At 35.8% G+C, this 24,081-nt stretch overlaps 3 protein-coding genes across 8 annotated transcripts; 1 reads left to right on the top strand and 2 right to left on the bottom strand.

Moving 5' to 3' along the window:
- Positions 1–1,197: 1,197 nt before the first annotated feature.
- LOC140886913 (uncharacterized) lies at positions 1,198–11,914 on the bottom strand. Of its 5 annotated transcripts, none has more exons than XM_073293829.1 (18): positions 11,461–11,914; positions 10,219–10,363; positions 9,399–9,531; positions 8,604–8,755; positions 7,110–7,193; positions 6,950–7,012; positions 5,485–5,616; positions 5,191–5,400; positions 4,952–5,062; positions 4,688–4,737; positions 4,134–4,296; positions 3,886–4,026; positions 3,588–3,722; positions 3,375–3,473; positions 2,964–3,053; positions 2,730–2,811; positions 1,737–1,867; positions 1,199–1,656 (listed from the first exon to the last, which is right to left on the bottom strand). In XM_073293829.1, exons 2-18 carry the CDS (start codon positions 10,360–10,362, stop codon positions 1,495–1,497), a joined length of 2,082 nt encoding a protein of 693 aa, XP_073149930.1. In that variant the 5' UTR covers position 10,363; positions 11,461–11,914; the 3' UTR covers positions 1,199–1,494. The 5 variants fall into 5 exon arrangements, with proteins under 5 accessions (XP_073149927.1, XP_073149930.1, XP_073149929.1 ...); XM_073293828.1 differs by having other exon boundaries at positions 3,886–4,029; positions 11,461–11,913; XM_073293827.1 differs by having other exon boundaries at positions 3,886–4,029; positions 4,952–5,071; positions 11,461–11,912.
- A 1,411-nt stretch (positions 11,915–13,325) lies between these two features.
- LOC140886612 (acetyl-coenzyme A carboxylase carboxyl transferase subunit alpha, chloroplastic) lies at positions 13,326–19,525 on the bottom strand. 2 transcript variants are annotated; one of them, XM_073293283.1, is made up of 12 exons: positions 19,236–19,525; positions 18,048–18,430; positions 17,877–17,951; positions 17,572–17,679; positions 17,247–17,407; positions 16,885–16,999; positions 16,621–16,775; positions 15,821–15,872; positions 15,675–15,743; positions 15,034–15,111; positions 13,810–14,947; positions 13,326–13,718 (listed from the first exon to the last, which is right to left on the bottom strand). In XM_073293283.1, the coding sequence occupies exons 2-11, from the start codon at positions 18,387–18,389 to the stop codon at positions 13,811–13,813; spliced, it is 2,292 nt and encodes a 763-aa protein (XP_073149384.1). In that variant the 5' UTR covers positions 18,390–18,430; positions 19,236–19,525; the 3' UTR covers positions 13,326–13,718; position 13,810. The 2 variants fall into 2 exon arrangements, with proteins under 2 accessions (XP_073149384.1, XP_073149383.1); XM_073293282.1 differs by having other exon boundaries at positions 13,326–14,947.
- A 1,242-nt stretch (positions 19,526–20,767) lies between these two features.
- On the top strand, positions 20,768–23,200 carry LOC140892286 (OVARIAN TUMOR DOMAIN-containing deubiquitinating enzyme 3). Its single transcript, XM_073301129.1, has 8 exons — positions 20,768–20,889; positions 20,971–21,127; positions 21,237–21,324; positions 21,617–21,680; positions 22,038–22,143; positions 22,263–22,317; positions 22,478–22,531; positions 22,910–23,200. The coding sequence occupies exons 1-8, from the start codon at positions 20,868–20,870 to the stop codon at positions 23,036–23,038; spliced, it is 675 nt and encodes a 224-aa protein (XP_073157230.1). The 5' UTR covers positions 20,768–20,867; the 3' UTR covers positions 23,039–23,200.
- The last annotated feature ends 881 nt before the right edge of the window (positions 23,201–24,081 follow it).

Raw genomic sequence — 24,081 nt, 5'->3', positions numbered from 1 at the left:
TTCATCCGAGAAAAAACAAGAGGGCCCAGGGAATGCAAAAAATATTTTTGGTGGATCAGGGAGTGTAAACACTTTTTTTTTTTTTTCTAACAGGGACCACAAATTTAAATTTGGTATAGAGATTTAAAGTACATTTACCCATATTTTATAAGTCAGATTTGTTTGGCTCAATTTACAAGTTTTACAACATTATATAAAGTGTACCAGAATTTATATGACTGATAAAAAAATGTATTGTTTGTCAACAAGCTATTAAGCTGAGATTTTGAGGAAAAAGGAATTCATTACTGAAATCGTTTTTGGTTCACGTGTTTCTTTTCCGTAGGCCACCGACTGTCTCTGATTTATATCTATAAGATTGATAGATTTGGAAAGGATAAGTATAAATTTTTAGCAAAAAAAAAAAATACTTCATCCGTTTGACACTATCACTGACGGTCTCAGTAATTTATATCTATAAGATTGGTAGAGTTAAAAAGGAAAAGTATAAACTTCTGGCCAAAAAAAATACTTCCTTATAGATCGGATCAAATATAAAATCCATTTTAAATTGTCATCTGAGACGTGTCAGATTGTGTGTTCTTTGCTCAATATATTTGTTTCTCTTTTCTCTCAATTCTTTTCAAGCTATAATTTACCTCATTCAATCGAATGATACCCATATTTAATTTAAAAACTAAAATAAAAGAGATCTAAAAAATAAAAATCCATAAATTTTGCAGTAACTGAACAATCGTAAAACATCCAAGACAAATGTAGCCAATTAAGCTCTTGATCAAACCAAACTTATGAATGAAATTTTACATCACAAAGAACTTCGAAAGCACCGCACATTACCCTTTTTAGTTCCCGGATGATTAAAAGGGGGCAAAACTATTAACCAATATATTATTTCCAAGGGGAAAAAGGAAAGGAAGAACACTTGCAACTTGATCATTATTTAAATTTTAAATAATGTAAGTATCCCACTTAACAGTAATGATCACCGCACACTAGGATGCAAGTTTTCGTGTGCCACCATTAAAACCCGATACCCGACTTGCACCCTAGGGTGTAGGTGATCAAAATTACCCCACTTAATATTGATTTGCGACACATGTAACATACATCTCGCGAGCTGCTCAAAAAAGCGTGTGTGACAATGCTAACAAATGAAAGAGATTCTTGCTCAAAAAAGCGTGTGACAATGCTAACAAATGAAAGAGATTCTTGCAACATATGAATATTCCTGCCAAAATAAGTTTTGATAAACAGTGATGCTGCAAACAAGAACATAATAGAAAGCTAACCCGTTTAACTTTCAACTATATTCACAACAAAATGTCTCTCTAAACCTCAAATTACTAATTCTAACGGCTGCATTTCCACCAAGTTTACTAGTAAAAAGAGAAATCATGACGAAAGTAAAATATACAAGGTGATCCTAAAGCTAATTCCTATAATCTTGATTACCATGAGAATGGAAGGCGAGGATCACTCGTGTCTACCACAAGTTTAGACACGAGTGGCTTCTTTTGAGGAACTTGTTCTACTTTTGGCGACCTGGGATTTGCTTTCATTCTGTATTCTATCTGCATACATAGGCAGGCAGATAATCTCATTGATCTCGTTTAACAAGTCCTCTTCCGTAATATTGTCTTTTATACTTCTCATGACCTGTTTTTGAGTTTGGGAAAAACATTAAGTACTTGGTACCTTAAAAAAATAATGGGCTTGAAAAGAAACGTGATATGTACCTTCCTGTAAGTGTTGAATTCATTAGGAGTCCCTTTATCAGTCCTGACCCGCATACAGACCCATACTTCTTCCTCTGAATTCCATGAACACTCTATGATCTTACCCGAATACGTAGAAGCATCAGACCCATCTGCATGGCCATTTAAGTTCAAGTTATAACATACATGATATGGGATTTGTAAAATTGGATTTATGACGCAAGGTTTGTTTTACATACGCAACATCAACAACAGAAAATCGAAATCAAGCAACTAATCCAGTAAGGTCCCATAAACACATTGAAGTTCAAGTACAATACACATTTAACTAAATTTCCCCGTATCAAAAGTTGAGTAAAGTGGCACGGAAGTTTCACAATGAAAGAGAAAATTGTCTTCATCTGGTTAGAGGCATGATTAGTAAAAGTAGATGAAAAGGGAATTCGCCAGATCACCACCTTACATGAATCAAATATCACAGATGGTAGACCGTACAAATTTAAAATATCACCGTGGAAACTGTTGCCAATGATAGAAGCGTTTTCAATGACTTCCAACCCTAGTATATATCAGTGAGTTAAAAATTTAGTAATTTATTTCAACTTGCTCTCTGAATATATTATACAAGTGACATTATATTCAGGATACACAAAACTTGCATAACTTATTTCTAATTTTACAAGGGATTAGATACAAGCAATACAATTTGCATTTGAAGTGGGAAGTAACAGAACAAAGAACAGATATTAGGCAGCAGGATATTGACTAAAACTTAGATTGAAACAAAAATTGAATCTGAACCTTGAAGAATTTCAGTAAATCTTTCAAGAGAGCAAAATAGGAATAGGAATACGGACCATGGTTTCAAATCTCACTTGCCATAGTGCACAGATTCAAGATTTTTACACACGGTGAAGTGCGCTGGATAATCAATTGAAAGAACAAAGGTCTTCCGACCTTAGCACCAAAGATGCAACTATAATGGCATTGCAAAACAATTAATGAACTACTAACCAGGGAAAACAACCCTGTACCCTTCCATTAATTTCTTCTTCCCTCGCTCATTTACGAAAAGCGACTGGTGATTCTCAACCACCTGTTGCAATGTAGCAAACCAAAAGAACACACACATATATTCAACCATGAGTAAAGTTAAAACACAAAAGGTTGCCAATATATTCATGTGCATTTTTGGCATTTTGCAAAGCAATGGAGAGACAGGAATGCAATACTTGTATGAAAACAAACCTCAAACAGAAAATCCACAGAATTCATTTCTGGGTATTTCCACTTTAAAAGACCTTCATGTGTTCGAGTAACATAAGGATCATCCCAACCCTGAACAGGAAACAATTTTCATAGAGAATACAAAGCATTGAACAACATATGATTAAATATTTGGTACCACATATAATGGCGGTGTAAAAGCATAATTCAAGCGCAAAGTTTCATCTCCTCACCACTCACAATAAATATCTTTTACCTTCAATTTAATGACTCCTAGGCAAGAAAAATATACTGCCACATAAAAATTTCAATCAGGAGGAATCGAGTTTCTACGGTTTTAAGTGGTCCGATACAGAAAAATAACCCAGTTTTGACAAACCATATGCAACCATATACAAAAGTTGAAAATGCGTATTAATCCAGTGTTCCCACCTGAAAAATAAGACCGTCTGCTGCATGCGAAAGCTTTGGAATAAATCCCTTCAAAAGTTTTGTTACAGTAGACAGCAACCAAAAATCTTTTCTCCTTACCTATTAAGTTTTATGCAGCAATATCAACAAGAAGTCCATCATTGGTGGCAAATCAATGTGATAGAGAGTGGGGAGGGAAGGAAAAAGCAATCAATCAGGTGTGATGATGCAAACCCTGAAAGGCTCCAATTCATATCTGTAGTAAGGATTTGGGCTCTGATTTGGGCTCTTATATATATGTTGTTTTTCAATGTTCCGGGGTTCAATCACTTCCTTTTCAAGCATTTTCCAGCGTTCATAAAAGGGCCGCTGCATGAAAGTGGACTAAGTTTGAAAATGGAACACTTTCTAAGAATCAAAGCCAAACACAAAACTGAAAGGTAATATTAATTCGGAGTACCAACAAGTCAAAAAATTGTTATTTTTGGCCACCGAACTCTGAAGCCCATAAAGATCATGTTTTACATCATACCTCTACAAGAGACACCTGGTTAATCGCCATCATATCATAGATGAGGTATCTTCTTTCTTGCCGCTGTGAATCAGGCATTGTATCAATTACCATCTCTCCATCAAGTAATGTGAAATGGTGATAGAATCTCTCTGTCATCTTCTTCTTGAGAAAAATAAAACCATGAAATAAAAATCATCAGCAGGAAGATTAGAACCGCAGTGTTAGGAAAAACTGAAGCTATTCCCCATTCCCCACAAGATACTTACTTCATTAGTCTGTTTGCAGGGAAATCGCATCTGGAGCCTCCGAAAATTAAAATTTCTATCAATCAAGTAACAACCATCCATAGTGATTAGCATCATATATCGCGTTCCGTCAGCTTTCCAAGTTGCATAATAGTAACGTTGCCTTAGCAATTGCAAATTGTCCCTGGTTGTAACCAAAATGTATCACTACGCCATTGACATAACTTCAACGTAAACTAATAAAAAGTTGACTTCTTTCTTCTTCGGTGACTGAGAGAGTGTCGCATGACCATTAAAACGCAATGGTAACTTTTAACCTTAGCCTCGCACGTCCACAGAATAATGTCTTAAAGTACAAAGCATACATAAAAAGTTCCATGTTCAAAAGCCTGTGCACTAGAAGAAATATATATTAACATGTCGCAGTTATAGGCTTATAGCAATTGCACAGCTGCTTAAAAAAATTACACAGCTAGACTAGTGCAAGACGTAATAAACTGAAAATAAGAAAGGCAAGTTAATACAGGTTATTTATATTTTTTTCCTGCACAAAATAATTGGATAAAACCTGAGACCTGCTAAGAGAAACTGGATGTGATCCAGGGAAATGCTGAGGTCCTCTAACCTGTAGAAAATGAAAATAAACATGACAATCAACCTAATGAAACAGAAGGAAAGGATACAGCATCCCCACACATAGCACAGGTAACAATAAAAAACATTGTTTTTCAAAAAATATAAAAAAAAAACGTTGAAAGATCAAGCACTACTACAATAAACTTCAGAAAATGCTAGGCAGATGTAATAAATTGAAAATGAGATAATACCAACAAACCTACCCCTCCAGACAACTTCAAAGACTGATAGCAGAATTGCCTCAGCATTGTTTCTTGGTCACTAGGGATTTTATCTCCCAAAATATCATCATTCGTCAAAATCAACTGTGCCTCCTGATTCCCCTAAATATTAACATGATGTTAATGGTTAAAGGGACTGGTTTCACTTCAATGCATCGATGTATAAAAGTGCACCAAAGACCATTTTAAACATATAGTTTTTACTTAAAAAAAATACAAACATCTAAAGGAGCTGCAGAATCTCCATCATCGTCGTCATCGTCTGGAATTGCATCACCATTCAGATCAAAATCAGAAGATCTTTTCCACTCTGGAGTTGGAGGACAAACAACCATATCTGGCTTCTTCTCATGATAAAAATTGTACAATGCATCGATATAGTCTTTTTTGTATATACCCGGTGGGCGTGCATCAGAAAATATTCTGATTGCCTGCAACGACAGAAACAAACTTCAAGCATCATTATTTCAATTTTACCAAATGAACATGAGATGATCAGATGGCAATCAGCTTACCTGAGTGACGGATATAGACCGTGACCGCATAAGATAGTGAACAATCATAAATCCAGTGCGATTATGCCCATGTGTGCAATGAACGAGAATATGCTTTTTTGGTTGCTTTTGCCTCGCAATAAATTGTGAAACCTGATGAATCGAATAATAGAACTATGAATTTCAAAGGATGAGTAGAAGCATGGGCATACCCATGAATCAAGTCCATTGGTCAATAACCATACATAATTAACAATACTAAAACTTAACATGCTGATATTATTTTACTATAAAAATTGATAAAACCTAGATGTTGAAAACAAACGCTTTGAAAGTAAAACTTCTTTAGAATCTCCTACCCCATTTTCACCTCTTATCACCTATATCAGTTTTAAACATAACACAAAAATTGACCCCATCACAAGTTCACTTGATAAAGTGATTTGTAAGGGGCAATCAGGCAAGGGATGTCAATTGTGTGTGCCTACACCTGTACGGAAGAGACAACACCACCCTGCAACAAAGAAAGCATGATTGTGCTTCTGACTTAAGATATTTTGCTTCACTGAACTCGCTTTGAATTACTCTAAAGATATCGCCATTTCTTTTATGTTTCACCAACTCAAATCAGTATGACAAAGTTGAGTTAATTTTTTATGCACAAAAATAAAAATATAAAGTACAACCAGGAACAAGGAGTTAAAAAGTGGACATCAGTCTACAATCTGAAGCATTTGAACATGTGCTTGTATGCAAATGAATGACATATCAGACCGGCTGTCGTTAGCACAGAGGTTTTGTGCATACTTTATTCTGGCTTCATAAAACCACAATTTTCCTGCCTAAAAGTATTTTGACAAAGCTTTCATCGTAGGGATGCATGGGAACAGCACATTACTTTATTCTGGCTTCATAAATCCACAGGTCAAGTGGCAAACCCATAAGTTGTTTCACAATGGCTTTTCAGGGCAAGGAAGAATCGGGAACAGCGTATTTGGAGACCACAGAATATTGTAGAGTATATGCAGCATTTGGGAAGGAAGAATCATTCCCAAAAAGGTGTATAATGAATAGCCTATAACCAAGTAGAACATTGGTGCAAGGACTCAGGGGAGAATTAATATTTGAGGCCAAACAGTCCTAGAACTTCATGAGCAGAATATTTATGAAGATAACAGCCGTTAGTTGGCCCGTTACTCCATCAAAGCCCTAAGCAAAGCCTTTTATTTTAAAATTCAGTCTGAATGTACATATTTTCTTTCCTGTAAAACAAACAGATATTTATCAAGCCACACATTCAAAATTTTCCGTTCTAAAATCCCTAACTATTGGCATACACCAATATCTAGCAGGAAAGACACCTGAGCGACCACCCTATCATCCAGAAAGTAGAAATAACCAAGTTCTTTTCGTAAAGAGATGGAAACTAATTTTAACAAAAATATTATGTAAATTATGTACAAAAATGCATCCATATGCATATTACCTCATAAACAAACTTATTTACAGCCTCATTCTCTGGCACAGAATCACGCCCCTTGCAAGCAATCTAAATATAAATATAAAAAAACAAAAAAGTCAATGATTCAGGGTGTGATTAAAACTTCAATCCCTCGTTCAGGTAATAGGAGAGGACCATTACCAACCTTGACATGCTTAATACCTTCTTTCTTCCAATCATTCAAATTATAATACCTACTTGAATTCGTAAGATCAATTACCAAGCCAAGCTGAAAAAAATCAGTAAAAATTTCAAATCATGACTAGGCAGTGGCAAAGCATTTTATTGATAAGAAGTAGTGTGCAGATTGGTCAATAAATAAAACAAAAGCAGGGAGGACAATCAAAGTCGCGTCATTGACCAATGTAATTGTTAAAGAAACAAAATGCCAATGAGCTGTTTCATACTTCTAAACTCAAATCCATCCGATCTTCCCGTGAAGTATTGCAGCTATGTTACACACACATGAAAAAGAGATGTTATGAGCGATAATTCCCATAGGTTGCACTTGGACCGAATGATTTGATTTGGGAGAAGATATGAAGTATGAATTTGAGATGACACCATCTTTGGTGTATTTCAAATCCATCACAATTATCACTACATCCACATAAATTAAAGGTTCTAAAAAGCGCGAAGCGGTCCGAAGCGTGGATGGCAAGCTCCAAGCTTTTCAGGCTTAAGCGGGATTAATACGGGCTTAAGCGTGAAAAAGCGTTTTTTATTTTTAGTGTAATTTTAATTATCTCAAACCAATAAATAGATAAAATAATTCATAAATATGATAAATTTAAGTCTAATGCATTTATTCTCATATTTATAAAATAATAAAAATCTCAAAATTACAATCTTTAGTTGTTTTTGCAATTAGACCATATAAAAAATGTTAAATATTGACCAAATCATTGTCAGATATGCTTAATCATAATTAAAATTTAAAAAATATACATCTAAATTCTAAAACTAATTTATTATTTAAAAAAACATACATACCTTCAAAATTAAAAAAATTAAAAAAAAATAAAAAAGCACACTTAATCACGCTTAAGCTCGCTTAATTACGCTTAATCCAGTCAAACTATGATTTGACCGCTTTTTTCCCGCTTTGCTTCAAAGCGGAGCTTTTTCTCCACGCTCCACGCTTAATCGGCGCTTAAGCGCGCTTTTTAGAACACTGCATAAATTAATAAAGGGTGGATTTGAAATTCATCCAAGCGATTAGAAAGATTTGAAATCCAAAACTTCAAATCCCTCAAGCCAAGCACACCCAAAATGTGAAATGTCTAAGATACTGTGAAGGAAAGATACAATAGAAAACATATATGCATGTGTCTACGTGCGTGTGTAAATGTCAAGAAAGGAAAATCACTAGTATCAGGTAACCATGCATCACAACAATATTACGTGAGTACACAATAAATTCAACAATAACATATTATTAATCAAAAAAATAATCAAAATTCAAGAATCTATGGGTCGCCTATCACTATCCGGCAGGATAACATTTTCAACAGCTTAAAAAAAACCAGTGACCATTCAATAGATGATTCAAATATTCACGTGCACCCAAAATTGCATAAGCTCTAGTCGATTAATCTATTTTAATGAAAAATGATATCAAGTACATATCATTACTGACCTTTCTCCCTAAAACTCTCTGTTGATGAATAACTTGCCGGTAGGAGTATCTTTTACCAGGATAAATGTGGTCATTGAACGATTCACCTAACGGAACTTTTGAAGGGATCAAACCACATATTTCCTGTCCGACCGCGGGGCAGTCCAACCAACCTACCATGTGACGGATTAAAAAATCACACAAATGATAGCATTAAAACATGATAGAAATAATTAAAACATGATAGAAACACCAAAGGACTGAGAACTTAAACACCAGTTGCAGACACATCAAACCTAACAAAAAAGGTCCATAGAAAAATTAAAAAAAATATCAAGCCTCACAAAACTGTCCCCACCCCCAAATCCCAACTGGCATGGAGGGCATACAGCAGCATTCTTAGAAAAATAGCTAGAAAGATCGAAATCAACATACAATAATACCCCAGTGAGCTTCCTTCCTTAACCCCCATTATATAGAAATGAATAAATACTGACCAGAATGAAGAAAAGGAAAGAAAAATGGCAACCAGCCACAAACAGAGACATTGCTCACGGAATCGACTGTATGTAATAAACCCATCCAAACGAACCGTATTTTAGTCTTTGTTCATGCCAAGATCAAACAATTAAGTATTTAAATGAGAAACTTAAGTTTGTCAAACAATTTCATCAAACTTTCAAAATGGAAAAGATCAACAAACAGTCGTTCACCTCCACACGGTACCACTGCACTGACTGCAACAGGGTGCCATGTAACCAAATATGAGAGAAATAATCCTTGTAACATAAGTTACATAACAAGCTAAAATTTTACCTGGAGGGAGTTTATCATTAGGTCTCTGCCTCTTCAATTGATACCCATCATCTCTCTGATATGGGTGAGATCCATAGGAAGGTCTATCATCAGGCCGCTGCCTTCGAAGACGTTGAATCCTCTCCTCACGTTCCTGATGTCCAATGAAAGACAAAAACATAAAAGAAAACAAAAAATCGTGGGATGTCAGCAGCTGTGATTCAGGATTTAACATAAGAAAAAGAGAACTATATATCTATGCTCCTGATTAATTTAGTTACGTTAATGGGAAATCCAAAACAATTTTACCAGAAGAAATTTGCAAAGATACTCAGCAAAAAACTATACACAAATAATATACAGATGATAGTGCCAGCAATAAGGTTTTCAGAACGAGTGAGTTGAGAAAAGGAAAGTTGACAAGAAGATAGGCATAGAAGCTAAAGCGCAATTCACCAAGCCAAGTGCTAACAAAATTAAGAATAACATTTGCCTTCTTCTTAGCCCCACCTATCAACTAGTCATGCCCGTGTTATAAGAAATAAAACAAAATAATTTTAAGTAGAGTACCATGGTGATGAAGTTTCAAAACACCATAAATAATGGAAAAACAGATACTCATTCATAAGTCCACTTCTCCTAAATAATAATATGCTCAACAACTTAAATTTGCACGTTCGAAAAGTATCAACAAGTACAATCTTAATACTGGCACGATACTTAATCAGCTTTATCAAGTTTGTGCATCTGGAGAATAGATATCAAATTTGTATCGAATGAAAAAATTTGCAAGTTATGGATATATTATATATTGAAGGAATAAAGTATAAGCCAGCGATACCCGCCGCAAAAGCTGAACAGCAGACTCCCCATGGTCCTCATGTTCATTGTATCCCACATGTTCTTCTTGTGCATAATCTTCTTTCAACTGTGGTTCAGGAAACACTTCCTCGTCTTCAGGTTCAGGGGATGCATTCAAGTCCATGCTGGAAATCATTTAAATTAAATTAGAAGCATTTTCTGATGCACCAAAGGAACTGCAGAAATTATTTAGCAATTTTTGCCATGAGCAAACAATAATGAATATGTGGTAAGCTGAGTAAGCTCATCTTTCCTCAAAACATTATCATAATTGACCAGTAGCATGATGGTTCGAATACATCCTGGAGAAACCTACAGCCCCTTCTCTCATAATAAATAATCCATGGACCATAATACTACCAAAATCGCATTAAGAAGTAGCCTCTTTTGCAGCAATTCTTTTCATAGCAAAGCAACAAATCATTCAGATACAGACAAGATGAACTCATCAAATAAATTTCCCAAATCCATTATGATCCCGTATGTTTGTCTCTTTCAGTAACTCTTTTCTCCCCTTTCCAGGCTACACTTTAGTAGTGTGGGGGTATTTCTAAGAATTTTTGCATTATTAACGATTTTGCATTATTTACCATCCTATACAGATTCCAAGGAGTAAGTAGATTACAGGTTAAAGAAGAAAAGTAGCCTGAAAAACATTCAATAAACTCCAACCAACATCAAAGTGAAATTTTGGCAAGAACAAGGGCACGGGCACAAGTTAATCGCATTTAAGCCCATCCCAACCATGACTTCAGACAGTATTTCAAGCAAAAGCGAAACGAACGGACAAATGTCAACTAAACGCCCAGAGGAAAAGGCCATCAGAGTAAGTTGATCAACGTGATTTGCATTCTCAAAATTGAGAGAATCATCGTCACCACCAATGCCATGATTCCAGTTAATTCTCATTTTCATAAGCTGCAGTAATGCAAAGCTTTAAAAAAATAAATTACTCCGACCATACACTTTCTTCCTCTGTGACTATAGACAAAAACTGAAAACTGTCTTCTGCAACCAAAAAAACGTACAAGCAACTATTATTTCATTCTCTTGAACAGAAACGCAAGTTCCACAAGCAAAAAAGAAAATCATTAAAACGGCATCCTTCAAAGGGCAAGGACATGCCACACATGTAAAAGTTTAACAACAAAACAACCGTCAATTGCTGAAAGCAGCAATGGACATGAATCCCCAACCCGACAAAGCGAAAAACGATACCAACCTGAAGCAAAACAGAGAGAAAACTCGAAACGACTGCACATCAAATTTCCGCCGCCCAAAGCCTTGGCAACGCCAAACAGAATTCTCGTTCAAGACAAACCAATCGAAAAAAAAGGCTGCTCTTCAATCCCCCGCACGACTTAAAACCCTACAATCGAGTGAAATTCACATCGTACTTCGACTCCCAAAAAAACCCTAGACAGAAAAACCGGCTGCACTGGAGAGACACAACGATCGCGCGATTCAATTCATGAGAATACGATTAAAAACATCGAGGGAAAAGGGGATTCGATTGATTAACACAAAGGAAGCCGTTGTGTGTATATATCGCTCAGTGGGGTTATGTTTTTGGAGGAATTGTTGGAAGTAAATATGTGAGATTTGAGGGGTAAAGCTGAAGGAAACAGTGCAGATGTGGATGGGAGGGACAATATGGTAATTTGAGGTAAACGACGAGAGTTGGTTTGTTTCAAATTGGGACAAGGGGGTACTTTGGGGCGAGGGGTGGCTGGGGTATTTAAGGACGAAAAAAGTCAGCAGATCTGAGATGACGTGGGAAGAAATTTTTCAGCGTTGTGGGTTCGATCCTCGTGTGGAGCATATTTCCTGCTAAAATATTATGGAGGTATGCTCTGGGGATTGGGTCATGTGCTCCTTCCTTCAGGTTCCTACCACTCGTGCACATCCCTCGATTTACCCTCCGCATGAATCAATGAGCCTCTGACTCATGTAGAATGGGATCCCCTTCGGGATCAACCATTTCTAAAAAGGAAAGTCAGTAGGCCGTGTTTGGTAACGGACTCGCTTTTATTACGATAATTATTATTTGTCTATTAATCATAATTTAGGCGTGTTTGGTAAGCGAGTTTTTTTTATTATGTTAACTATAACTATTTGTCAATTAATCGTAATCTTATGTAAATAAAAATCTTAGAGAGACTATCTCATAATTCAATTTCGTGAAAAAAGATTTCGTACTTGAGTTATCGTAAAAAAAATATTAATTTTTATTGTATCAGTAGAGTTTGATTAGGGTTGATTCATCAAACGAATAAAGATTGTGAAAAGACCTACTCCTTTATGTATGACTCAAACTTTGCATGCAAGTAATTTTCATATTGAGTGCGAGATTTATAGAAAAACTATTTTTTGTCTTCAAAATGTACCATATTTTTTAATCATAAAATGATTATCTATATCTATCTATATTATTGTGCATCATATCTAAAATTTATCGATTTGGTTACTTAATGAAAAGTTGAATAACAAAATTGGAATATGAAATTTGATGGAACAACTATTCCCACATAATTACAATTAAAATTTTTTTTTAAAAAAAAAACAGTATACTTAGGTAGTGTTTGCAACCTCTAAAAATAAGTGATTATTGAGATTCTCTTAATAAATTCTTAAAGTAGCTCTATCGCGTGACTCCAAAATATGGAGAAAACTGCATTACATTTACAGTGATTCAGCTTTACATCAAACAGAAAAGGAGAGGATTCTTTCTGATAGTTCCGTGCAAATTTTGGGTCCTTTTTCTTTTCAAAAATGATCATGTTTGCTTTCCCTTTCCTCCACATTTTTTCCCTAATCCACATTATCAAATGTCTTTTGGGAATTTCTCCTCCTTTTCAGATATTTTGTTTCCTATTTTTATGCAGACGTGTTACTTAAAGAGAGCTAAGCCTAGAAATCACGGGGCGGCGTACATCTTCGGTAGCATAAACCATTAGACCATCGATGGGGATACTTCATTGATATGGCTTTGAAAGTTGCACATTTCAAGTTTTGCCAACCACTGAAGGAAAAATTAACGTTTGGGCGATTTGCATTCAATCGAAATTCAAACATGTCAAATATGATCAAGCTCAAATTTAGATTATCGATTGGATTCGGAGTTACAGTCGACAACACTGATTATTAAAGGCTGACATTACAATTTCAAACTTTACGAGCTACCAGAAAGAAAATTCAGGTCATTTTATTTAATGTTCCATGTCTATCTGCTACTCGAAACATAGCCAATAATCTTAATGGAGTAACAAAATTTGAGGAAACATCCAAGACATGCAAAACGCAAGAAATGGGCTTGAATAAGAAGCTGATCTTCTCTATCGACTTTATATGCTTGCCAACACAAATCCAGGGTTGCAGTAGATTAAATGGAAGTTCGAGAAAGTTGTCCACAGCATGCTGGTTCTTTAACTGCCGATGCAATTACGGGCAAGCGCGTCACAATTTCATGAGACATGTCACCTATAGAACAACGGTTCATCACGCACTCGGAAGGAAACTATATATATTGGAATTGAGTAACTGACAGATAATGTGAGTGGCGTGTACGTACATCAGACAAAGCTGCGGTTTGATTCCAAATTGACTTTCGCCTGTAATTTGTCATTCTCAGACTGGTTACCTTCTTCACCCAAACTTCCATTGGATCCTACCGAGGATTCAGCGGTTTCAGCTATCTCAGCCACCATCTTCTCATGTTTTTCTTTCAATTCTGGGGAGCTTATAGCCCCAATGATGGTTTGCCTGAGTTCTGCCTCCAAAGCCTCGATCTTACTTTTTGAGTCTGGATCTTGTGAATTTCCAGCTTTTGCCACTTCTGTCTTTAGCAGTTCAATTTTCTCTTTCAAACCTGATGAACTGACAACGTCTTCTATGATCATATTAACTTCTTCATTGAAAGCTTCTACTTTTGCCTTGGCTTCTGGGACAGCACGTGGATTCACTTGAAATCCCATGGAGCCAAGGACAGCCTTTAATTCAGAGTCTAACTCTTCTTTCAATTGCAAAACCTTTTCTTTCAGCTCCTGGTTTGAACCAACATCTGACAATCCCGACTCTGAAATTTCAGCTTTCAGCCTCTCTATCTTTTGTTTCATATCAGGCCGATCCACGAGTTCCCTGAATTTCTTATTTATTTCCAGTCTCATTTCATCTTTGTTGGTGCTACTTTTTGAGGGATTCAAAGCCTTGGACAATTCTTTCATCATATCAAGCTTATATTTCAAGCTGGAGTAATTAGGAGCTGAAGGAAGCTTTTTGTCAAACTCCTCCTTAAGCAGTTCAATCTTTTCTTTCAACGCAGGATGTTCAAGCTGGTCCTGTACATTCCTAGCTTTCGCAATTTCTTCTCGCACCATCAAAATTTTGTCCTCCATACCTATAGCATTTGCAGCCTCATCATACTCATAATCAATCTCTCTTTTTAATTTCTCTACCATCTCTTTCAATCCTGTCTCGGGAATCTCTGGGGATGATATACTGGCTTCCAAGATCCGCAGTTTCAGATTTTCTACCTCATCCCTCAATTCCGATTCTGAGGTCTTGCTTATTTGCACTATGGGTTCTTCTTTCTTTTTCATATTGACCTTCCTTTTGGGATCCATTGGAATCCCCTCCTGGAATCCACCGAGTTTCCGGAATTTTTGAGCCCTGTGTTTTAGTAGTGTTTCTGTATCCATCTTCACAAGTTCCTGTATACACCAGAAACATCTTAGGCTCCTGATGAATATTCGTTCAACCACTAACTGTAATGTAAAAGGAGGAATATCCCACTTACTTCCATGGATTCAACAATTGCAGTTTTTAACTGTTGTGAGGTCCAGTAAGGATCTGCATGTGCACCACCAAGAGGTTCCTACAACGAACCACAAATATTTATCATTTGATATTAAGGAGGTAGAAATGGAATCATACCAGTGCCAATATTTGAAATCTGGAGCACTGGATTAAAAGGTATATGATGAAGGAACAATCTAAGATGATTAAAAGGTACATGTTGGTGTCTTAGTTTGTATCCCACGCCGGTTGACTAAATAACCTGGGAGCCCTTTATATGGACAAGGGCAAATCTCCCCCTTAGCTAGATTTTGAGGTGAGTTAGGTCCAAGTCAATTTCTAACAGTATATGATATGATGAAGGAACAATCTAAGTTGATTAAAAGGTATATGATGAAGGAACAATCTAAGATGGAATAATAATAATTCATATAATGAAGCTGTCAAATAGATTTTCCACATAATTTTTCCAACTAGAACCTCATGTAAAGAAAAATAAACTGCATTTTTTTAAAGAAGAAAATAAACTGTATCATCAGTATGCAAAAATGAGAAATAATTTTAGGGACATTGAATAGTGGGACAAGAAGACGTGAAAGTACAAAAATATATTGACACAAGTTGTCGGAAAAGAGTTATTACCGGGATGATACCATCAGCAATTTCCAACTTCGTCAGCTCTTTAGCTGTTATCTTCAGCTTTTCAGCAGCCTGAAAAGAGGAACAAAAGGAACAAGTCAAAACTATCACAGGTTATGACTGGCAAACCACATACATCCTTAAATCACCTTTGGTGAAGCTTTGGCAGTCTTCCACAAGATCGCAGCGCATGCTTCAGGGCTGTCACATAAAGGGAGAGGATAATTAAAATAGCAACCAAATTTACATACACTGACAAGAGTTTTATAAGGAAGAAGCAGAAAGCCATCCGAAAGGGCGACTGCATGCTATTTGCATAGTGTTTTACAGTTTTAGCAAAAAAAAAAACACATAAGATTAATTGCATGAACACCTCCTAGTGAAATTATCTCAATCCTCAGAAATGGAAGCTTAATATTGAATTTTCAGGTTACACTTTTTATTCGAAGGAGTATCAAGTCTAGAAGTTGAACATAATTTGTTAATCTCTAGGTTTATGCATAATGCACTCAAATAGCATTGCCTGAAACTGCAAAGTTTCCAAGAACTGTTAAGCTTATTATGTTTCACTATTGTTCCTTAATATCATTCCCGCCTTTTCAAAACATAAGCATAACAATAAAGCACTGACAAAAACTATGACACCAAAGTCGCACTGCTCAAGAGAATCATTTACTCGTAAAATTTCCAAAGTAAACCAGTTGTAGCCATGACAAAAGCCAAATATGGTAAGAGTGACGGAGGATAAAGACGATAAAGTATGCACTGGAATCAATAACTCACCTGTGCAGGTATACAAAACCCCCAAAGCAGCAGCCATGACACAATTCAGTAATTAAATTATACATCAGTCACTACTAGGTATCTAGAGTGAGAGAAAAAAGAAGAAAAATCCAAACAAGCATCTTAAGGCACCTAGAAGTTGCACAAAACATTGATAGAGATGCACCTGGCAACATAAAAGACTGCGTTTTCGAGCATTAACAACTTGTTAGCACAACCAATGGCCAGTGCTCCACCAGAGCCTCCTTCTCCAATAACAATTGAAACAATTGGAACTTTGAGACCAAACATAGTCCTCAAGTTCTGAGCAATGGCTTCACCCTTCATGTGAAAAATATAGGAAAAAAACAAATAGTCAACATAAACGCTTTACACTTGGCACGCACAATTCGGCAATAATGACTTTGCTTGATGGAATGCTATACAGTACTTGGCCCAATTCCTCAGATTTAAGATCAGCATACGCCCCAGGAGTGTCAATGAAAGTGACAATCGGAAATCCATGGTGATCCGCATAGTACATCATGCGCAGAGCCTTCCGGTAACTGTCGAAATAAGACTGTCACAGTCAGCACTAGGTAAAATAGGAATATACCCATTCAAACTATCATGATCTCGTGAAAAAGTGAAATTTTCCATGTCATTGTTCGAGCTGACCAGTGTCAAACAGATACTATGAATCAAGAAAGACAGGAAATTGATTTCTTTTATTTTCTTTTCTCTCTCTTTTTTCAACAATGTATAAGATCATGAAAAAAAATAGACTGTAAGAATCCTTTCTTAAATACATACCCATGAGGAGTAGGCATCCCAAAGTTCCGCTGTATATTCTCTTTTGTATTGCGGCCCTTCTGATGGCCCATGAACATGTAGCTTCTTCCATTTATTGAACCAAGTCCAGTGACAACAGCAGGATCATCATATCCCGCTCGATCTCCATGGAGCTCTACAAACTGCACACATGTTAAAGTACAGGTCCATTCAGATACATGAAAATTTTCTTCCTTCTTGAATCTAGAATTGGTCATTTTTCTTATACTTCAACCGGATGATATCAATTCTGAAGAAATTGCGAGCAATAAAATCTACGCTCAAAATAAGTTGCAGATGAAGAAACCTTTTCAGTAATATTGAACACGTGATCAAGAAACGTTGGCCTGTTGGGATGTCGTGCAATATTCACACGTTGTATGGGAGTCAAATGTGTGTACAGATCTTTTAGAGCCTGCAAATTGACATGGGATTAAGTGAAATACCAAAACAATTTGAAATAACAAGAAAAATCATAACATCCGTCTCTCGAGTCTTAAGTAGAAAATCATTATATGATAACAGTGATAGCAGGAATTGCAGTCGCAATGAAATCGAAAGAGGACGTGTGGTGAAATAGAGTGAAACTATAAGAATATTTATTGGCTAAACCTGTTGATACTTGTTCTCCAGAGAGATAATTTGATCGCTGAAGTCCAGACCCGTTTCATTTGCCATCTTTTGCACCTGCATAAGAAAAGCAACAGGATCGCAGCAAGAGGTGAAACTTTCCATAAAAAGGAGTTCATGTAGTAAATGCATAATGTCTAACAAAATTCATACATCAATTATTTTTTTCTGCAGATCCATGAGAGGCTTCTCGAAGTCCAACGTCACTGGCTTTGGTTTCTCTTTCAAAGGCTTGAAAGGTGAGAGATGGCTTAGGATTCCACCCTTCACATTTGGGTCAGGATCTTCTGGCCATGGATATTCATGCTTTTTCACTTTCCTAAGCTTTGCAGATACAGTGAAACCTCTCCTTTTTGCTCCTGGTTGCGCCTTTCCAAGTGCTTTTAGGGGTATACCAAAAACTCCATTACTTGAGCTCCTAAGAAGATCCAATGCAGTTGGTTTGGAAGCTGAATTCCCAATGAATGGCGCCGGAGATGGGGTCATGGAAGCCATTGTCCCACTTGAAGGACCAGATCGATTGGGACCGTGAATACCTTTAAAGGGTGCGAAAAAGGGGAAAACGCTTATGTGAGGAAAAAAAGGTACCAAAAATGTAAAACAGTAAAACCAAGGAAAAATAAACAAAATACAGAAATATCCTTTTTAGGAAATTGAGAATCCAATTCATAAAACGAATAATTACTTTGTGATTTATGGTGTGTGTAACACAGGGTTTGGCCTAAATTCAGCCCGACACAAGGTACGTAAAACCATCGGAGACAGTAATGGCATTGCACACTGTCATTCATACCTTATTCACAAATGTCATTTGAGAAATGCCCAGATAAAAGAAAGGGTACGACAAAACTATCAGTGAACCTAATATGCATCAAGTGCACTCGAAAATTTTTAATTCAGTGTCTTTTCTGATTTTTCAGATATTACAGCAGAGCAATCCTGGGAAAGAGTATGAAAGTACATGAATTTACGTTTGAAGGCACGATGACATTTATTTGACATGCAATCTCAGGCTTGCAGCTGCTATATGTATAAAGTGAAGGAGCATAGAAAAGGGAAAAATCAACAAAACGGGGGAAAATAAAATAAAAAATAAGACAACAAATTAAAAGTATAGAAGCTCCAAGAAAACGGGAAAGCCCCAAAAACGTATAAAATCTCGTAAATTGCCACAGATTCGCATCCAGAACTAAACAGTACGTGATCGTATCCGGCAGAGTCCAGCACATGTTATCCCGAACTAAAAACAGTAATTCAAAGCAAAAAAAAAAAAAAACACACAAAATAACACAGCATCCAGTAATCGAAGAAAGTTTTGGCCAAAAATTGAAGAAAACACACCTGATAATATATAGCAAATGCAGCAGCGAACGAGATCGCAACCGAAAGCAGATCTGAGAGTGGAATCAGAGTGGAGAAGAAATGGAAAGATCGCGTAGCATAGTAAAGATCGTCAGGGGAGGCGAGGCCGGTAATTGTGAATGCTGAGACAGAGTGGGGGAATTTATATAAATTTCGATGGTTCCAATGCGGAATTAAAAAAAAGGAAAGAAAACAGCTAAATGTGTATCGGCTTTGTTGATATTGATAATGAGGGGCAACGTTTTTCGGTAGGGCCGTTGAAAGGCAAAGACTCTGGGAAACAAACACACCTCCTCAACTAGTGAACTCAGTACCCTTCTTGCTCACCAATAAATTCATATTTATCCAAATTTTTTAATATATATAAATATACTTTATATAATTTTTCAAACTGAAATTGGGAAAAAAAATAAACATTGAATCATTTATGTTTTATGCATTATACTCATCCCGGCAGGTAGCAGATGGGTCTGGCTGAGTAAGTTTTACTCTTATCATTTATACGTTTGATTTAAACTCGACTATTTTGGTTTACATATGCACTTAAAAAAATATAGGATTTTCGTGACATGTTTGTATATGAAGCACTAGAAAATCATGAATTAATATGTGAATATATATTCCGAACATCGTTGATTTTTATTATTATTAATTTTAAACGTATCTGATTCTCATTAATCATTTATTATATGATTAAAATATAAGATAATGATATTAGTTAGTAATGAAATTCATGATATATTCTGTGCTAGTTTTTTTGTTTTATGTAATTATTTTTTGTTATGTTTATGTTTTATGGACGGACAAATGTCATTTTACAAACTATATCATGTTCTTTTTATTATTGAGTGATTTTTGTTACTCATCCATCTACATCTTTTAGATTAGATACGAATGAAAAACATTTTCAAGAGGATGAACAAACTCAGTTACGTGATTGATGAAAAAGATCAAAATAATTGTTAATTGCTTTAGTTTTATTTTATTCATCTGTCATAATATCACGATGATATGCCGTTGTAAAATTAATTTTATGAACTAAATAGAATAACTTTAGAATTTTGTATTGTTGATGTAACGATGGTGTAATTGTTTCCAAACGCACATATTTATTATTATCGACATCTATCAATATTATTGTTCTTAGGTTTCTTCATAATGTATTATATGATTTATCTGTTATGCATATAAATTAATAACAATATTTGTAAAAAGAAAAATTGTCAATCGAAGAGTGATATTATTTTTGTATCTTTAATGGAATTAATTATTGTCATTTTCGTTAAAATCATATAATTAATCGATTGATTTCACTGTTTAATTTTTGTACTCACGCGTGCATGTTAACTAGGGTCTAGGAGGTTGCAGAAACACAATATTAGTTATTTAATTATATTATTATGTAGATACGAAAATATTAAAATAAAAAGAAAATATTAAAATAAAAAGAAAATATTAAAATAAAAAAGTGTATTTAAAAAAATAAATTAAAATCAATAGTTTTTTTTTTAAAAAAAGAGAGCATAAACTCGGAACGGTCGATCAGTAGCTGGAGTCGCTGTGTGGATCATCGTAGACGCATTTCGTCGAACATCTCGTGGTTGTGGTTGAATGGCAGGAAGTTCCTCAAACGGTAAGCTCCAGCTATTCTCTCTCCACACCATCCATTCCCAATCTCAGTCGCGTCTAACAATTGTGGGTTTCTATCGAGCAGATGAAATTCTCCAGCAACTCAGGCTCGGAATTATCGACTTTGAAATCTCGTCTTCTCCTGTTCCTTCTGTTTCCACTCACTTCCCTCGAAGCTCGCGCGCATTCGGGCCCTTCACTGACGCCAATCCTCGGTTCTTTGCCAGGATTGGAAACTCAGCGTAAAGAGTTGTTCTTTCAATAAGGCTATTGGTTTTTTAATTTTTCAACCCCCCAAGAGATCAAGTTTGACGTGGTGCTGGATTATCTGTGGTTCGTTTGTTTTTTCAGTGGTTCGGGCTCGCCGGCGTTGAAAAAAGTGGAGCGTTATACTGTTCGGAGAGTTACTGGGGATGGACGCTGCCTGTTTCGTGCCCTGGTATGAGTGAAGTGTCTGTGCTCTCGGAGTTTGATTGTTTTGAAACTTTCTGTACTACTCGTCACATGCTTTGCTAGCTGCACCGAATCACTGTTAACGTTCATTTGTAGCTACGGAGAATCCTTTTTGGGAGTTTGTGGTATATTCAATCAAATTGTTCAACGCCGGGTCATTGCAGAAAGTTTTTGTTTCGATAAAACATGCTTCAGTTTGTTAACCATGATTCAGGTTTAACATACCTTTAAATTAATGCCTTTTATTTTGTGACGTTACGTTTGTTGAATGAGCTCAGGTAAAAGGAATGGCTCTCAACAAAGGTGCGCCACTTAGCTCCCAAGAAGAGAGGGAAAATGCAGGTCTGTGTATGAATACTGAAGTTCTTTTTGAAAAGAAATGCCATTTTATTATAATATTATTTCTCGAGTTATAGATCGTGATTCATAAGCTTGAAGGTGGCCCATCCGAAATCTAAACGTTTCTGTTGTTTCTGTTGTTTTTATTGTGTCGTGGTCGTCGCTTTTGCAATATTGTACTGTTGGTGGTGTGACTGGTGTCCTCCATTTCACAGCAAAAGCTTATTGTTAATTCAGCTGTCCAATGCAATTCTTCAGGTCGACATAGTTGCTGATGAAACCATTACCATATCTTGTTTCATTTAATTGCATAAGCTTTTGCCTATCATCTAATCAAAACTCTCTATGGGTTGATGGCAGATGATTTACGGATGGCTGTCAGAGAGATCATCTGTGACAATGGCAACGAACGGCATCAGTATGAAGAGGCATTGATTGCAATAACTGTTGAGGAACCTTTGAGACGGTGAGCCCTTCCATTTGTTAGTGACTTAAAAATTTCGCTTTCTGTTGGACTTAACTTTTCCAAGTTATGTCTTCTTGTTCAGTTTAATCCAACTCAAATGATCTTGTCCGCCATTGCAGTTACTGCCAACGTATTAGGAGGCCTGATTTTTGGGGTGGAGAGGCAGAACTTTTGGTGAGTTCATTATTTTATCGTGTTTTCCCTCTCTCGGTAAGTTGGTGATACTTGACTTTTAATCATTGCTTTCATGCTGGTGAGTGAGCGGAGGTTGGTGTGGTCACAATCTAGCACCATAATTGCTGATTTACATTTATGTTTCTTGTTTTTGCATCAGGTACTGTCAAAGTTGTGCTGCCAGCATATAGTTGTGTACATACCGGAACACGAGGTATTTACATGACAACCTTAAAATACTTGATTTTCAAGCATGTGAAGTTGGAATATCGTCATGTTGGCCACCGAGTTCATCTTTCAAGTTGACAGCAAGAGGCAAGGAGGGGCAGGGCCCAGGAACTAAAAAGAACATGTAATTTTTGTGAAAAATCAACGCTTTCAAATCTCCAAAACATGGAGTATCAATATCAGCCCTACCCTAAAATCTGAATCACAGTGTCTGCCCCTTGTTGCGAGGATCAATATACTGATGGGATGGTCGGTGGCCAATCATGCAGCCACGCACTGCAATGGCTAGCATCAAAGTAAAATCTTCCATAGCAAGATCGGATCTTTGTAGTGACAAATTGCTTTTGTATATATGAACTTGCAGCATGGCAGTGGGGGATCGGGCTTCATCCCTATTCAAGAATATGGAGCAGAGTTTCATAAAAATTTAAAAAATAAAAAGGCCGTGAGACTATTATATTCTGGTAAGAACCATTACGATCTACTTGTCTGACAGTCTTAACTCTTCACACATGTAACTCCAGTCTCTATACTGATGTAATGTTTTCATAGTCAGCACAAAATTGTTGTAAAACGTTGTTGCATATTTCCCAGTTGCAATTTTTTAGCAATGTTCTTTAGACATCACAATTGACAAGTGAAAGACTTCAGTTTTCGTTGGTTTTGTTGGAGTAGGAAGTTGAGGAATGATATTAGGTAGTGTTTGAGATAATTTTTAGGAAGCACTTCTCAACTTTTCGTTAACAAAATTTTAAATTTTTGTTAAGAAAAAAGTGAGAAGTGTTTTCCATAATCTCTCCCAAACACTAACTAATTTTAAGATATCCTGTCTTAGGTTGTAATGCTTATTTTCGGGTTCTTTTTTCCTTGTAATTTTAAGAGGTTATTCTTGGTTTATCTATGTTATATATAAAGCAAGAGCAACTCAGTGATCTCTATTCTTTTGGTATATCCATCCTTGATTTTCTTTAAAAAAAAACCATAAAATTATCAAATTGCAAAAAAAAAAAAAAAATTAAAACCAAACACTTTAAAAATAAACATTATACTATATACACACAAAATATAATATTCGTTTATCACGTTATACAAACAATGTATGTGCGCCATTGTTAGTTTAATATTATGTCAGCGACACCAAAGTAGTTATTCCAATGTCCAGGTCTCTCTTGTGTGGCTAAGCATTTGCTATGGAATGGCCCCAAGCTAATTTTTTTTAACGAAAAATTTTAACACTGTGTTTGGAATAGTAAAAAATGAGATTTGGAATTGGAATTGGAATTGGAATTGGAATTGGAATTGGAATTGAAATTCTTGGATTTAGAATTCCATTTTAGTGTTTGGCTAATGTTATTTAGGAATTGGATTTGATACTTAAAATTAATCTAATTTTAAATTTAAAAATTTTTGTTTTACTTATTTTTTTTAAAAAAATATCTTTCTTATTAATAATATTTAATAGTCACATATATTTTTTTATACATGGTATTTAATAAAATAATTTATAAATATTAAAAAAATATTTATTTTTCATAA

The sequence above is a fragment of the Henckelia pumila genome, chromosome 3 (assembly GCF_033568475.1).
Source record: "Henckelia pumila isolate YLH828 chromosome 3, ASM3356847v2, whole genome shotgun sequence".
In the NCBI taxonomy this organism is placed as follows: domain Eukaryota; kingdom Viridiplantae; phylum Streptophyta; class Magnoliopsida; order Lamiales; family Gesneriaceae; genus Henckelia; species Henckelia pumila.
Note: the sequence above shows the minus strand (reverse complement) of the source record. Positions and strands in the feature narration are given on the sequence as shown.

What these genes read in the sequence shown, in the direction of transcription:
- LOC140886913 (XM_073293825.1), bottom strand. Translation starts at nt 10,374, where the DNA reads ATGATTTCCAGCATGGACTTGAATGCATCCCCTGAACCTGAAGACGAG. An exon ending in GGTCTATATCCGTCACTCAG is followed by an intron (nt 5,401 to 5,484) that starts GTAAGCTGATTG and finishes CTGTCGTTGCAG; the next exon opens with GCAATCAGAATATTTTCTGA. An exon ending in CAGACGGTCTTATTTTTCAG is followed by an intron (nt 3,054 to 3,374) that starts GTGGGAACACTG and finishes TTTCCTGTTCAG; the next exon opens with GGTTGGGATGATCCTTATGT.
- LOC140886612 (XM_073293282.1), bottom strand. Translation starts at nt 18,389, where the DNA reads ATGGCTTCCATGACCCCATCTCCGGCGCCATTCATTGGGAATTCAGCT. An exon ending in TGTTCAATATTACTGAAAAG is followed by an intron (nt 17,408 to 17,571) that starts GTTTCTTCATCT and finishes ACATGTGTGCAG; the next exon opens with TTTGTAGAGCTCCATGGAGA. An exon ending in TTGCTGATGGTATCATCCCG is followed by an intron (nt 15,112 to 15,674) that starts GTAATAACTCTT and finishes GGTTCGTTGTAG; the next exon opens with GAACCTCTTGGTGGTGCACA.
- LOC140892286 (XM_073301129.1), top strand. Translation starts at nt 20,868, where the DNA reads ATGGCAGGAAGTTCCTCAAACG. An exon ending in GCCAGGATTGGAAACTCAGC is followed by an intron (nt 21,128 to 21,236) that starts GTAAAGAGTTGT and finishes TTGTTTTTTCAG; the next exon opens with TGGTTCGGGCTCGCCGGCGT. An exon ending in AGAAGAGAGGGAAAATGCAG is followed by an intron (nt 21,681 to 22,037) that starts GTCTGTGTATGA and finishes GGTTGATGGCAG; the next exon opens with ATGATTTACGGATGGCTGTC.